At 35.0% G+C, this 16723-nt stretch overlaps 2 protein-coding genes and 1 pseudogene across 2 annotated transcripts in view; 1 reads left to right on the top strand and 2 right to left on the bottom strand.

Annotated features, from left to right (window-relative positions):
- The window catches only part of LOC146929941 (disease resistance protein RPV1-like), a 68395-nt gene that overhangs the window by 11892 nt on the left and 39780 nt on the right, over nucleotides 1–16723 (top strand). The gene's annotated exons all lie outside the window — the stretch shown is intronic.
- Nucleotides 773–3344, bottom strand: LOC146929947 (uncharacterized). The gene is made up of 3 exons (XM_085707442.1): nucleotides 2019–3344; nucleotides 1718–1960; nucleotides 773–1654 (listed from the first exon to the last, which is right to left on the bottom strand). The coding sequence occupies exons 1-3, from the start codon at nucleotides 3342–3344 to the stop codon at nucleotides 773–775; spliced, it is 2451 nt and encodes an 816-aa protein (XP_085563568.1).
- On the bottom strand, nucleotides 3659–9482 carry LOC146929946 (uncharacterized; annotated as a pseudogene).

The following is a 16723-nucleotide window of genomic DNA, read 5'->3' as shown; positions in this document are numbered from 1 at the left end:
AGTCACGTAGACCTTGCATGTTCTTCATTTGGATCATGAAAATCTGGGCTTGGTTCTTGATGTTCATCATGAACAACCTTCTGAACTCTGTCCAACCTTCTGAACTCTTTTTAACTTTCTGAACTCTGACTGAGTTCTTAAGTCTTTATGTCCTTTGATTCTTTGTTTCTTGGTATGAATTGAAACTTGTTCCTGTCTTAATTAACCACTCAAGAGCACAAGTTAAATACCAACAAATTAATCAAAGTCCATTAATTCCTTAATCATCAAGGTTTGTTATCTTTAAAATTAATTAGGGATTTTGCCTCAACAATCTCCCCCTTTTTGATGATGACAAACCTATGATTTAGGATAATGGATTTTGATTATATATATGAGGAGTTTCAGAGCTAAAAATATATTTTTATGCTCCCCCTCATTTTTATAATACATGCAATGAGTTTTTAAAAGCTTTATAAAGCTCCCCCTCACTTTTATAATTTATGGCATAAATAAAACATGTATTTTTTGAACCAAATTCATTTTTCATTCATTAATGTTTAAACATTCAGTACAAGTTCATGACTTATATGGTTCAAAAACAAAAAAGAAATTATAAATGCATATGTGATCAAGCAAAAAAAAAGGAATGAAGTTTTAAGAACTTCTCCAACAAGATTTGATCACTGACCTACTTAGGGCCTAAGCCTAGAAACTTAAAGACATAATTATCCTAAAGCTTCTCCCCTTTTTGTCATCTGCAAAAAGTTAAGGAGGTACAAGACATAGAGAACTAAGGGGTGGAATCGCCAGAGTCAGAAGAGGGCTCAGAGTCAAATACACTAGGATCTTCAAAAACAGGAGGGTCCATTGCAAGACCAGGAGCTTGAACATCAACTGTCCACTTAGCTAGCACACAGGCAATCTTATGAGTCTTAGTGGAGACCCTAAGAGCCCTGGCAGCCATATTCTCAGCTCTGGAAGGTTTAGCAGAGGGAGCAGGAGCAGAGGCGTCAACCTTTTCCTTAGAGAGACCATCTTTGGTAACAAAAGTATCTAGAGATTCAAAGAGGTCAGGAATGTTAGGCAGCTTGCTTGTATTTTTGTTTGTGACTGGTGGTGGAGAAGGTACCACATTTGGAGTGGGCAGAGGAGAAACAAAAAACTTTCCAACTTCTGATTCCATGGTGGAAGTGGAGAAATTGAGATTCTGATTTTGAGGAGTTTGTTGAGCCATGAGCTGAACTTCAGCAGAAGGTAGTGATCCTGAAGCTTGAGGAATGGGGTCAACAGATATTTCATTCTCTTGAGGCAGATTTGGTTCAGCAGTTGCATTTGTCTGAACATTCTGAACTATGATTGCAGGATTTTCTTGAAGTTCCTGAATCATTTCCTGAGTCTCCTGAAGCACTTCCTCATTGTTATCAAGCTGTGCATCTTGGTACACATTCAAATTAGAGCTGGGATCTTCCACATTCAGATCAAAACCAGCTTGATTTTCTTCTTGCTCAATCTCTTGAGAGTCCATGTTATCATGTCCCTCACTCATCCTTTGAGAGACAAGAATTTCAGCCACATCATGCATGTCTTGGTCATCTTCCTGAGATGCTTCTTCAAGATCATCAGCAACTTTCTGAGCTGTTTTCTCAGTATTTTCTTCAACTCCATCAACTTTCTGAAGTTGTTCATCAGGTGTTATAGTAACATTCTAAACTGCAGCAGCACTTATTGAGTCAACTTTCTGAAGATCAATTTCAGTGGTTGCAGCAGCTTTGAGTGCATCTTGAGTTGGCTCCTCTTCTTTCTCATGAGAAACAACTTCTTCTTGAGTCTTCTCTTGGTCACTAGCACCAACTTTCTTCTGAGAGTCTTCAACATTCTGAACTTCTGCATTTTGTTGAAGTATCTCTCTAGCACGTTCAGCAACTCCTTGGAAGAGGCTAACAACTGGGGGATCATCTTCAACTCCATCAACTTTCCTCTTGCCTATGAATACTTGACAAGTTCCTGACTTTTTCAAGTTTCCTCTTCTTTGATACCTTAACTTTCTGATCTGAGTGCCTTTTAACAGATCCAGTAGTTTCTGTAGATGTAGGAGTTGGCATGTTTGAGGTGGTTATGTGAAGTTGAGCCAAGGTCTTTGAGGTGAACCTCATGAAGGTGTAGTCACCTTCTTCTCCTTCAAGATCAACATTAGCAGCTCTAAGAATGGGGGTTATGTGCATACCATAAGCAAGGGCAGCATTTGATTGTTTGGGATTCTTACATGAATCTATCATGTGTTGAAGAATGATATAGCAGAGATTCAACTTCTTCTTCATGATTAGGTGATACATGATGCAGAGATCTGTGTCTGTAACAGCTTCAAAAGTACCACTCCTAGGAAGCAAAGTATGCCTAATCATGTTGTGTAAAATCTTTGGAACATCTTTCAGGTTTGTGGAATTGAAAGGGAGGTCAGGTTTGGTGTACTCAACTATGAGTTTGTTACGACTGACTTTCATCTTATCAAACCAAGAAGGAAAGAAAAGTTCATTACCTTCATTAGGGATTCTCAAGGCTTTTGAGAGAAATTCCTTGGTAACCTTGATTTCTACACCCTTGACAGTGGTGATGAGCATCTTTTCATTCTTCTTATCCTTGATTCTCATTGAGCTGTAAAATTCTCTCACCAGATCTTCAAAGGTGAGGTCTTGGAGGGACACAAAATGGGTCCATTCCTGAGAATCATTATATTTTCGTAGGTTCCAGTTCTTCTTCTTAAGATTAGCAAAGTCAAAATATTTTGCTTTGCTTACTGGCCTTTGAGATTGCTTTGCTTCCTTCTCAGCCTTCATCAAAGATGCAATCAGTTTGACATCCTTCCCTTTTCCATGTTTGGGTGGATCATCTTTCTTCTCTTCTTCTTCTTCTTCAGATGAAGTGGAAATCTTTTCTGAAGATTCAGATGCTGGAGGAGTCTCAATCACTTGAGTCTTTCCTTTCTTCTTCTTAGACTCAGCTTTTGAAGCCTTTATGAACTCAGAGAGAGTTTCATCACCATCATCATTTTCTCTGGAGTCTGTGAGATCAATGTGAGAGATTGTTTTGGTTCTAGAGGATGATGAACCAGACATAATCCTTGAGGATTTTCTAGTGGCCTTAGGTTTGATAACCTTCTTCTTGGTCTTAAGTTTGGATGATTTAGTGGTCTTGGAGGGTTTAGAGATTGGAATAATTTCGTCTGGTAAGATTGTGTGGACAGGGGTTTCGTTCAGAGGTGATGAGTTTGATTCATCAGCAGCGGTTTGAGATGGTGGTTGAGAGCGAGCAACAGGGGTTGAGTCATCTTCAGATAATAGAGATGTTGTTTTGGTTCGAGCCATTTGAGAACGAAGACAAAGACAAAGATTTTGGGTTTTTGGAGAGAGAAGGAAAGAAAGAAATGAGAAAGTTTTAAAGTGAGGAGTTAGTGAAAGGAGTAGTTGGATATATAGAAGTGAACGTGTGAGAGTGGAGAAGTGGAAGAAGTTTGATGATGGCAGTTTTTATGGGGAAAGAGGAAAAAGAAAAACGATACAGAGAGGAGAGAGAAAAAGTAGCCGTTAAAGGAGGGAAGTAGAAAAGGTGTAGTTGACCTTTTTACCATTGCCTAATGGTTAAAAACCAAATGAGGCTTCTTTTAGGTTAGCATTAAATGCTAGAGATATGGAAGGATCCTAAAAGAAGTAAATAATCATTTTATAAATGAATTATTTAATTTATCATGAATGTCAGTTCTGAACCTTTTTATCAGATGCGAACATTCTGAACTTGGTTGAACATTCTGAACTTTGCAAACATTCTGAACTTTGCAAACATTCTGATCTTAGTTGAACCTTATGATTTTGGATCAGAGAGCATCAAGGGGGTTGGTCTATGGCCCTTAGTGTTTACAGTGATCAACCTTTGTTGGGATTTTTCATGATTAACAATTTTTCTTTAATAAAATTGAATCTATCCTCAACTAATGGTTTTGTAAAAATGTCAGCTAGTTGATTTTCAGTATCAACAAAGCTTAATGCAATATCCTTTTTCTGAACATGGTCTCTAGTGAAATGATGCTTAATTTCAATATGCTTAGACCTAGAATGTTGAATTGGATTTTTAGAAAGATTAATAGCACTTGTATTGTCACACATAATAGTAACATTTGTGTACCTTAGTGAATAATCTTCCAGCTGATTTCTGATCCACAAAACTTGAGAGCAACAACTTGCTGCAGAGACATACTCAGCTTCAGTTGTGGAGAGTGCAATGGTGTTTTGCTTTCTGCAAGACCATCCAATCAAAGCTTGTCCCAAGAATTGACAGGTTCCATTTGTACTCTTCCTCTCAACTTTGTCTCCAGCATAATCAGCATCACAATAGGCTACAAGATCAAAACTAGAACCTTTTCTATACCAAAGGCCAAGATCAGTAGTACCTACTAGATATCTAAAAATCCTTTTAACTGCAGTTAAATGAGATTCTTTTGCACATGTTTGAAATCTAGCACATAAGCCTACTGCAAACACTATGTCATGTCTGCTAGCAGTCAAATATAATAATGAGCCTATCATGCCTCTATATTCTTTTTCAGAAACAGATTTTCCATTCTCATCTTTATCTAAACTTGAGGATGGATGCATAGGGGTGACCATGATTTTTGCCTCATTCATTTTATATTTTTTAAGAATGTCTTCGACATACTTTTCTTGACTTATGAAAATTCCATTTGGATGTTGTTTGATTTGTAAACCAAGGAAAAAACCAAGTTCACCCATCATGCTCATCTCAAATTCACTTTGCATGAGATTGGAAAAGTCTTCACACATTTTTATTTTTGTAGCACCAAAAATGATATCATCAACATAAACTTGGACAATGAGTAAGTCTGAGTTATGAGTTTTTCTAAAAAGTGTGGTATCAATTTTTCCTCTTGAAAATCCATTTTCAATTAAGAATGTGCTAAGTCTATCATACCAAGCTCTAGGAGCTTGTTTAAGACCATAAAGTGCTTTGGTTAGCTTAAAAACATGATTTGGTTTTTCTTTATCTATGAAGCCAGGAGGTTGACTTACATAAACCTCTTCATTTAGAAAACCATTTAAAAATGCACTTTTCACATCCATTTGAAAAAGTTTAATGCTTTTTTGAGCAGCATATGCAAGAAGTATTCTGATAGCTTCTAACCTTGCTACTGGTGCAAATGTCTCATCATAGTCAATACCTTCTTGTTGATTGTAGCCTTGAGCAACTAACCTTGCCTTGTTTCTGACAACCTTACCATTTTCATCAAGCTTGTTTCTGAAAACCCATCTTGTTCCAATGATGGTTTTCTCTTGATTATTTGGGACCAGGTTCCAGACTTTGTTCCTTTCAAACTGAGAAAGTTCTTCCTTCATGACCTCAATCCAAGAGTCATCAATAATAGCTTCATTGATTGACTTGGGTTCCATTTGAGAAATCATTGCCATGTTGGTATCTTGGAAGGACAATCTGGTTCTTACACCATCAGTTGTGCTTCCAATGATTTGATCTACAGGATGATCTCCTACCATTCTCCAGCTTCTGGGTGGACTTTGGAGAGTCTGATCCTGAACATTCTGATCATCTTCTTTCTCTACTTGACGGTCAGTATTCTGATTGAGAACATTCTGAAGTTCTGGCACTTCTGTGTCTTCACTTTCTTTTGGTTGAGAATGTTCATCATATTCATCAAATATGACATGCATACTAATTTCAACTGTCTGGGTTTTTAGATTGTACACTCTATAACCTTTAGAAGTTGTAGAGTATCCTAAAAAGATAGCTTTATCTGATTTAGGATCAAACTTACCCAATTTTTCTTTATTGTTCAGAATGTAGCAATAGCAGCCAAATATGTGAAAGTAAGATATGCTAGGTTTAATGTTTTTCCAGAGTTCATATGGGGTTTTATTAAGAACTTTTCTTATTGAAACTCTATTCAAAATGTAGCAAGATGTGTTAATGGCTTCTGCCCAAAAGTAATTTTCAACATTTGATTCATTTAACATTGTTCTAGCCATTTCTTGCAAAGTTCTATTTTTTCTTTCAACAACTCCATTTTGTTGTGGAGTTCTTGCACAAGAAAAATTATGTTTAATACCATTTTCATCAAAGAATGTTTTGAAGGATGCATTTTCAAATTCTCCTCCATGATCACTCCTAACTGTGATGATATTAGAACCTTTTTCATTTTGAACTCTTTTGCAAAAGTTTTGAAATGCTTCAAAAGATTCATCTTTGTGTTTTAAAAATAGAACCCATGTAAATCTGGAAAAATCATCAACAATAACAAAACCATATCTTTTGCCATTTAGACTTGCAGTTTGAACTGGACCAAAAAGATCAATGTGAAGAAGTTCTAAAGGTTTCTGAGTTGAAACAAACTCAATGGTTTTGAAACTACTTTTGACTTGTTTTCCTTTAACACAAGCTTCACAGATCTTGTCCTTTTCAAAACTGATCTTTGGCAAACCTCTAACTAGATCAAGTTGAGAAAGTTTAGCAATGGTTTTCATACTTATATGACCAGCTCTTTTATGCCAAATCCATTTATCTTTTTCAAGAGAAATAAAACATGATTCAGCTGGCATATCATTTAAATCTAAGACATATAAGTTCTTTCTTCTTGATCCAGTGAAAAACAACTTGTTAGAGGAGGTCTGTCTTATTTCACATATGTTAGGTTTAAAGATCACTTCAAATCCACTATCACACAATTGACTTATGCTAAGTAGATTGTGTTTTAAACCTTCTACATACTGAACATTTTCTATTTTAGCAGAGTTAGGCTTACCTATAGTACCTTTACCTCTGATCTTACCTTTGTCATTATTTCCAAATGTCACCAGTCCTCCATCCTTCTTGTCAAAGGTCAGAAAACAGTTCCTGTCACCTGTCATGTGTCTAGAACAGCCACTGTCCAAGTACCATGGCTTTGTTCTTGCACCTTGAGTCAGGACCTACATTTGACAAGACAAAAACTTTAGGTACCCATGTAATGTTGGGTCCTTGAGGGTTAGTTCTTCTAAGAGATCTTTTCTGATTGTAACTTTCTGTCTTGTATGATCAAATTTGTTACAGCAGGAACACATCTTCTTAGCTTTCTCAGCCTTTTGTGAACTTTCTGATCTATTGAGATGAGAACGTTCTGAACTAAGATTAATTTTATTTTTTCTAATAAAATTCTTCTTATGAAAGCATACAGACACATCATGTCCTAATTTATCACAGTAAGAACATTTCAGTTTCATTTCAGCCTTTTGAGGTACAAAACTTTTAATAAGATTCTTGTTTGGATCCTTGAATCCTAAACCAGATTTTTCATCACTTTTGCTTTGTGATCCCAAAATGTTTTGAAATGTTTATGTAGACTTTATGAAACATGTAAGATCATTTTTTAATTCCTCAACTTCCTTTTTCAAAAGAATGTTTTCCTTTTGTACCTCAGAAGGTTTGGAATGAATGTTCTTCTGTTTCTTGTTTAACTCTCTTTGTTGTTCAGACATTTTAAAATGAGAGTCCTGTAAAGTTTGTATAATTTTTCTAGATTCATCATATTTATTTTGAAGTTCTTCCTTTTCTATTTTTAGTTCAGAAAGTTCCTTGATTAATGATTGACATCTATTAGTTAAGAAGTTAGAATCATATAAAAGACTATCAAGTTTGCTTTCAAGATCTTTATATAGAGGATGAGTTTTATAGACAATTACCTCTTCTTCATCATCTGTTTGAGCCATCAAACTTAAGTTGGCTTCCTCATCTTCTTGTGGTTCTGTTTCTTCCATGTCATCCCAAGTGATCATAGCTTTCTTCTTGAAAGGTGGCTTTCTTTGCACCTTTTTAATGTCAGGGCATTCACTTTTGTAGTGTCCAGTTTTGTTGCATCCAAAACAGGTGACCTGACTCTTGTCAGCTTCTGATCTGGTGTTGTTTGTGTTGGGAAATTTCTTCCTGAGTTGATTTCTTCTCATCATCATTCTTTGTATTCTTTTGGAGATTAGTGCCAGTTCATCTTCAGCTTCTTCTTCATGAACTTCCTCAATTTCTTGTGTTTCTTGCACATCATCTTCAGTTACTGATGAGGTTTGCTGAGAGGCTTTCAAGGCAAGTGACTTGACCTTCTTCACTGGTTTGTCTCCTTGAAGTACAACTTCATGAGCTCTTAGTGAGCCAATGAGATCTTCCAGGTTCATAGATTTTAAATCTTTAGCCTGAGTAATTGCAGTGACCATAGGTCTCCACATACTTGGAAGGCATCTCAATATTTTTCTGATTCTCTCATGAGTGGAATATGCTTTTCCAAGAGATCTCATTTCATTTACTATTGTAGTAAATCTGGCATACATCTCATCAATGGTTTCATTTTCACTCATTTCAAAGACTTCAAACTTTCTGACTCCAATGTCAATTCTAGTTTCTTTGACATGAGATGTACCTTCATGATGTATTCTCAAAGTATCCCATACCTCTTTGGCATTCTTGCATTCATCAACTCTTTCACTTTCTTCCATGGTTAGTGCACATGATAAAAAGAGTCTAGCTTTAGAGTTTAGTAATACCTGAGCTTTTTCATCAGTTGACCATGCACTCTTATCTTTGATGGTGTCTTCTTTGGTCTTTGGAACAAAGTCTCCATCTGTGATTACTGACCACATGTCATTGTCTTGAGATTTGAGAAATAGTTCCATCTTGCCTTTCCAGAAGTAGTAGTTTGATCCATCAAAAAGTGGTGGTCTGTTTGATGATCCTCCTTCAGCTATGTATTTGACTTTAGACATACTTCCTTCCTGAATCTTTTCTCTAACACTTGTTTAAGTGTTCAAACCCTTAGAACCGGGCTCTTGATGCCAATTGAAGTAGATAATATAGTCACAAGGAAGGGGGGTTTGAATTGTGACCCTTTTAAAATTAAACCTGTCACTTAAAATTTTATTCTCAAGTTGAAAACTTGGAATGGTTAAGTTAACTGACAGACTTCAGAACGTTCTGAAGTGTTAGTCTGAAAAACAGTTTAAACAATTAAGTTAATTAAACGTGTTTGTGTGTGTGTTGTGTTTACTGAAATTAAAGAGTAAAGAGAAGAGAAGAAGGTCACACAGAAATTTATAGTAGTTCACCCAATGTGGGCTAGTCTACTCCTCACAGTTTTGTGAGATTTTCCACTATGATGCTTGAGATAACTTCTCAAATCCTGCACCGTACAACTCTGTTCACCTGAACAATTACACAACCTGTATTCTCTAAGCCTCAGCAGGCTTGCACCTTTCTTGCTAAGTTACCTACTTAGACTTTACACCTTTCTGCTCAACCTAATACTTTAGTACCCCTAAAGCTAGATGAGACTTTGTTTACAATTTGTATGGAGTTTGTATGGAGTTTGAATGATATAGATCAGACAAAGGAGAAATGGAGGAAGAGATTTATCTTTAAAAAGATAAGAGAAATATTGATGTACACTTTGAAGACTTCTTGGAATCTTTGTGATGATCAATGTTTTTGCTAAAGCTTCAAACACTCTTATGTTGTTTTCTTGTATGCTTTGCAAAGGTGTGTGTTATGCTGAGGTCTTGATCTCTATTTATAGAGTTTCTTGAACCTTTGTAGCCGTTGGAGAGTATCCACTGGTCTTGTGCCACGTGTCCTGGGACCCACCAACTTACACTTGAATTCTGGGCAAAACTGATGTACTTCAGAATGTTGCTGTGTTCTTGAGAATACTTTAGAATGTTGTTGTGTTCTTGAGAATACTTCAGAATGTTGTTGTGTTCATCATGATCTTCATCTGGGTTCATGTGGATGAACGGTCAGATATGCATCTGGGCTTTTTGCAGATGAATGTCACATGAATTTCTGGGTTGTACTTGAAGATTTGCTTTGTACGACTTCAGAATGTTCCTGGGTCAGATTTTCTTTGCAATCTGTCTTGGAACAAGTGTAGGATCTCATAAAGTGGAGCTGTCACTTTCATTCCATGCTTTAGGGGATTTGGTTTGCTTTGAACAGTACCAACTCCCTTATGTGTCGAAATCTTGTTGAATCAGATTTGATCTTGCTTTTGGCTTTGCCTTTTTCTTTCCAACAACTGTACTGTTCATGTCAGAAAAAGCATGGAGCAGGATCGAACTTTCTGAACTCAGGGGACTTCAGAATGTTCCTTTTTGTTTCACTTAGGATGGTTTGTAAGACTCTTATTTGATGTAATCAAATCCTAATAGTGAAACATTTATGAAGTGCAGCTTGGAAAACATCTAGGATGATATTCTTGATGGAATATTCCTAATGTTTTGTACTTCAAATGTTCATAGTCTTGAATGAACATTGAAGATGCCCTCTTTGACTTTAATCAATTAAATGCCTTTATTCCTTGATTGATTTTAGTCATTGTACTTTACTGGGCTTTTATTTAAGTCACGTAGACCTTGCATGTTCTTCATTTGGATCATGAAAATCTGGGCTTGGTTCTTGATGTTCATCATGAACAACCTTCTGAACTCTGTCCAACCTTCTGAACTCTTTTTAACTTTCTGAACTCTGACTGAGTTCTTAAGTCTTTATGTCCTTTGATTCTTTGTTTCTTGGTATGAATTGAAACTTGTTCCTGTCTTAATTAACCACTCAAGAGCACAAGTTAAATACCAACAAATTAATCAAAGTCCATTAATTCCTTAATCATCAAGGTTTGTTATCTTTAAAATTAATTAGGGATTTTGCCTCAACAGTTACACCCTGGAGCTCTGCTCAAATTACGTTGGAGGCTTGATGCCCTGGAGCTTTTGCTCACTTTTGATGGTGGGGGCTTGATGCCCTGAAGAGCCTATTTACGCTCATATATGTTATGGGCTTAATGCCCTGTATTGGTACCGTATGCATTTGCATTTGTCAAGATGTTTAAGATGATTTAAGATGTTAAGAGTTGCATAGTCAAGTTGAGTCGCATAGTCGAGTCAAGTGTTGAGTCGATTATCATGTTTCGATTATGATTTGATGTTGATGTTTGATGATGATGTTTGATTATGATTTGATAATGATAATGATAAGATGCTAAATGATTATTAATACTGATGTTTATGATGTTTTATGTTGTTAAATATATTTTGATGAATTATATGCTTAATATGTTGTTTGTGAAATCTCACCTCTTTTGCTTGAAAATGTTGCTCTTCATATGGGTAACTTGCAGGTAATAAAGATTAGAGGCGGTCGTGAGTGGACTCCTCACATTGTGCCCTTAGGTGCTCTGATACGTAACAGGATGGGATGATGTCTTTACTTTCTATTCCTTATGTAACACCCTGTTTTCCCAACGTAAAAATTTCATAATTAAAAATCAGAGTAATTCAACTTTAAACGGAATGCTACACTTCTTAAAAATTCATAAACTGAATAAATAACAATTTATTCTTCAAAATTATTTAACATAAGTAATTCAAAACTTCGCAGCGGAATTAGTTCATTCAACATATAAAGTCTTTGCCACGCAGGCCTCATCAGAAAATCTCATAAGTTTTAGTTCAATATTTATTCATAAAAGTTCATAAACAATACGTAAGGAATAGAAGTAAGGTCAAGTCTCATCCCGTTACGTATCAGAGCACCTAGACACACATGTGAGGAGTCCACTCACGACGCCTCTAATCTTGATTACCTGCAAGTTACCCATACGAAGAGCAACTTTTCCAAGCAGAGGGGTGAGATTTCTCAAACAATAATATAAAGCATATAAGTCATGTAAAGTACATTCAACAACTTAAACATCCTATAATTGATTAATCATATCTAGCAACTTAAACTTCCTTAATTAGTATCATTATTCTTCGTACATTAGTCATATACTTCATATTATATCATCATATAAATATCATCACATATCTACAAATATTAGTCATAAGCATTATCATATATCCTTTTAATCATAGCATCTTAATCATAGACATAAACATCATCATATAACTTCAAGTACTAATCATAACCATCTCATAACATTATATATCAACCATAGACATAATCACAAACAATCCATATTAAATATAATCACGAGGAATCATCATGCATCATCATTAGTAAACGTATAACATCTTATCATATTCACATATCAGCATATCATAAATCACATAGCATCTTATCATAACAACTTCATATTCAACCATCATAAACAAATCATAATCAACATCATCATCAATCCTAAACAACATCATCGTCAAACATGAACATCATCATCAAAATCAAACATCATCATCAAAATCAAACAACATCATCGTCAAACATCATCATCATAATCAAACATCATCATCAAACATAAACAACATTCTTAATCAAACTCATCATTCACTTCATATTCAATCTTAAACAACTGCATAGTCGACTCGACACTCGACTTGACAATGCGACTCAACTTGACGATGCAACTCTTAACAACTTAACTCATCGTAAACTTCTTGATATGCAAATGCATGTGGTACCATTCATGGCATCAAGCCCCCAACATATATGAGTGTAAATAGGCTCTTCAACAAGTGAGCATAAAGCTGCCGGGCCTCAAGCCCCCAACGTAGTTTGAGCATTAAGCTGCCGGGCATCAAGCCCACATCTTTAACGAGTATGCAATGAACTCAATCTTCCTACAACTTGACAACTTAAACAACATCATGAACATCTATGACATCCTAACATCTTGACATCTTGACAACATAACATCTTAACAACTTGATGACTTCATAACGACTTGACGACTTAACAACTCTTATCATCTTAACGTCTTAACATCTTAACATCTTAGCATCTTGACAACATATGGATCACATAAATAATTCATGTCATATCATAATATAACAATATCAAATGATAATAAACAACATCTTAAAACATCATATTCATCAATCATAAACAACGTCATATAACATCTTATTTAAACATCGACAATAATTCACTAAGTATCTTTGTAAAAACATAATAAATTATCCACAACATATTTTCATGTCAAACCAAAGCTACTGGAAAGATATCACAAATATCAACAACTTTCATGTTGACAACAAAGATCAATTCAAAACAGAAACATATGAACAAAACGCAAAAACATGAAACAGAGAATGTTGTCACCGTACAATTTTGCTAAGACCTCCCTGTAGTATTTTCATCATAACTCACATACCAAACATCATTTTCACGTCAAACCAAAGCCACTAGAAAGCTAACAAAATTATCTAAAATTTTCATGTTTACGCCTAAGACCAATTCTGTACCGATCAATACCAGTTTTCATTTTAAATTAGGAAAAGTTGTGCTGAAAGTCCATAAATATTCACTGTGACCTACGTGCAGTAATTTGACCATAACTCAAGTTCTATAAATCGTTTTGACGTGAGACCAACGGCATTAGAAAGCTAACATCCATACCTACAACTTTTGTGTTTACACCTAAGACCAATTTCGCACCGATCAATACCAGTTTTAATATCAAAATTCGGGCAGAATGCAGATTTTCTTCAAGTTTCACCTAATCTCATGGTGCTAACCTCAAAACTACTTTCAATAATCATCCTATGGATTATCTAAGGTCTGTACACAATTTCTACATCAATTCAACAAGTTTTTATCATCTAATCATCAAATCTCTCTCAAAACCCTAATTCTCAAATTCTCACAAACTCTCCCCAACTTGTTCTATGTAATCTAATGATTTAACAACTTAATATTAATGCAAGATAGTCTCACCCTCACCTTAGATTAATTTCTGAATCAGCGGCAGCGTTCTTCTTTCCTAAGGTCTTATCCTCTTCTCTTGACTTTTCTCTCCTCTTCTCTTCTTTTTTGTTCTCCTCTTTTCCAAAAAGCGGTTTCCAGTAAACTCTTTTTAACCTAAACTTCTCTATTTATAATACTAAAATATTCTTCTCAAATTTATTTAGGCCCAACAACTTATTCTTCTTTCTATTCTAACCCCCAAATCCACTCACACTAATAATCCTCATATTCTAATAAATAATATTTCTCTACTAAATATATAATAATACACCAAATAACAAATATATTTCCACATAAAATAACAAAGCAATGCAGTCTGAATGTACACTTCCAAAAATATAGAGAGTAAAATAAATTCCCAAATAATCCCAAATAATCAAAATTACTAATGTAATCTTCAAAATTTTCAAATGTTGATCAAATGGAGAGTAAAATGTTCCAAAAAATTGTCTTGAAAAAGTATTAATTTGACCAATATTTCAGATTTTTTAGGATCAAATTAGTACTTTGCATTTTCAGGGGCTAAATAAGATTAGTTCAGATGTTTGCTAAAGACTAGATTGGATGTTTACGGTAATATTTAACTATTTCAAGGCACAAAAAAATGTCCATACAATTAAGGATGCTTCAACACCTCAGATGCCTGTGAAAAAATATGTTCATAATTCACAATTAAACATAATCAGATTCACATAATTAATAAATTCAATCAACAAAATATACAAGCTCAATCAAGCATACATATAATTCATCTTGTGCAAGTATTCACAACAATCACCAAAAGTTCACCAATGCACATATATACCGATTCACATATCCAAGTAAGGACTCGACTCACCAAGTAATAAGTGCATGCAATGTTCTAGACTCTTCTAGATGCATGTGGTACCATAGGATTCCGGAGATAATTTTACCGTTAAAGAATCCGTCGACATAATAATTAACCCGCATTTATGTCTCATAAAAGTTATGTAATAGTGAACCCGTATTTTAAACCCGCATATTTACATACTTCAAATCGGCTTGCATGACTATGAATGCATGGACTTCACCTAAGGACTCGACAATGCACTGTTCAACTTCACATATGTTAATATAGTAATCAACCCGTATTTATGTTATTCACCAACAATTGCATTATCAAATACTTACATCCATACAATAAACAAGTGATCATCAAAACATCTATTTATAATTCACCAAAAGAATCAACATCATAATCGTCAACAACATTTAACACCTCAGAGAAACAATAAAGTGTCAAATTCACCTTTCACATAAAGACAGACATTTAGCCGCGTCTCGACATTCATCAATTTAAACACCCAATACTTAACAATTCATTCACGTTAAATCATACTAACATGAATTCAAAGCCTCCTACTAGTTATCCGACCATAAAACATTAGTTTGACAAAGTTCGGCTAAGTTTATGAAGACTAGCATTTTCCGGCAAATTCTCTAAAACTAAAGTAAACAAATTCAAACACCTCAACCGAGTATACACACAAATCACATATAAGTGCAGTAGCATGTACACATATGTTTCATAAGCTAAAGCTGACAAATACCCAAATTCCATAAGTTCGTATCGTTTCTTTCATTTCCTAAGTTATTCAACATACAAATCAAAACAAGTTCGAATGCCCCAACTAATCGTACACGCAAGTCACATATGAGTGCAGTAGCGTATACATATACGTCTCATAGGCCAATTCACTTCAATTTCAAAGTTTCACAAAGTTCGTATCATTTTGCCGTTTTACAAAGAATTCAAGTTTTCAAAGTTGAAATCCATGATTCCCATCCAAAACATTTTTATAAATCATAACAATACTAGACCACCCTAGTCCTACCCTTTTTCCTTGAGAAATCGAGTTTTCGGAAATTTCATGTTCTTGAACTATTTTCAAAAAGTTATGATATGATTCACAAAACCTAGTCCAATCTAACTCAATTGATGTTTCCAAAGGTTTAGAAGGTTTGAATACAGTTAATTACATCAAAAGAATCAATTTGGAACCACCTTGATCGACCCAAGATGCCCAGAACTACCAAAACGAAGGGTTCTGTTACTGGGCAACTCGCTCAAGCGTGTTCCAACTCGCCCAGGCAAGTTACACCAGAACAGGTTGCCCTGTTTTGGTTGTTCCCTATCGTGAACTCCCAATTTTCCACACCAAAACCCCAATTTTGATTCCCTTGACCCCAAATTTGACCCCAAAACTTATACACTTAATTACCCCATCATCTAGTTCATTTTCACCAAAAACCACCATTTTTCTCATTTCTCATTCAAACTTCAAAACAACCACACCAATTCAAATTCCATCAACATAGAAACATCAACAATCATTAATGAAGTGAATTCAAAGATGTTCCAACAACAATCATACACCAATTCATAAATTTCACTCAAATAGTCAAAAATCAATGAAAACAACTCAACAACAACATCAACTATGAAGTTTAATCTATTAACACAACAAATTCATGAAGTTTATCATACCCACAATTTCACATGAAAAAGGAGCAGGAATTTTATCATTTAAAATCACAAAAAGTCACAATTATAACAAAAGCACTTAAACCTATAAGTAGAAAAAGTGATTATAACTTAATTAGTGAAAAAGAGACTATCCCCCTTACCTCTAATCTTCAAGAATCTAATTCCTAACTTCAATTTAGCTCCTAGCCACCAACCCCAAGCTTTCTCTCTCTAGTTCTTCTTTGCTCTTCAAGATCCCCTTTCTCTCTCTACCTCTATCTTAAAATGTTTTGTGAAAATGAGGGAATGAAGGTAATGACCTAATTTCTCATAAGACTGGTGTTTATATAGTCACTACACAAATGAGCTCAAACCCTAGTTGTCTTAATGGGCTCAATATTCTTACAATCTAATTCACTGAGTTATTACACACTTAAAGAGTCAAAATAATGTATAGTTATCACCTCTAATTAATTACCACAA

The sequence above is a fragment of the Medicago sativa genome, chromosome 4, assembly GCF_051527215.1.
Source record: "Medicago sativa cultivar Bolivia chromosome 4, Bolivia_mono, whole genome shotgun sequence".
Taxonomy (NCBI): Eukaryota; Viridiplantae; Streptophyta; class Magnoliopsida; order Fabales; family Fabaceae; genus Medicago; species Medicago sativa.
Note: the sequence above shows the minus strand (reverse complement) of the source record. Positions and strands in the feature narration are given on the sequence as shown.

Coding starts and splice junctions, on each gene's coding strand:
- LOC146929947 (XM_085707442.1), bottom strand. CDS start 3,344: ATGGCTCGAACCAAAACAACATCTCTATTATCTGAAGATGACTCAACC. Junction 1,961..2,018: donor ACTCAGATCAGAAAGTTAAG/GTATCAAAGAAG, acceptor TTCATAGGCAAG/AGGAAAGTTGATGGAGTTGA. Junction 1,655..1,717: donor CTGAAATTGATCTTCAGAAA/GTTGACTCAATA, acceptor GAACAACTTCAG/AAAGTTGATGGAGTTGAAGA.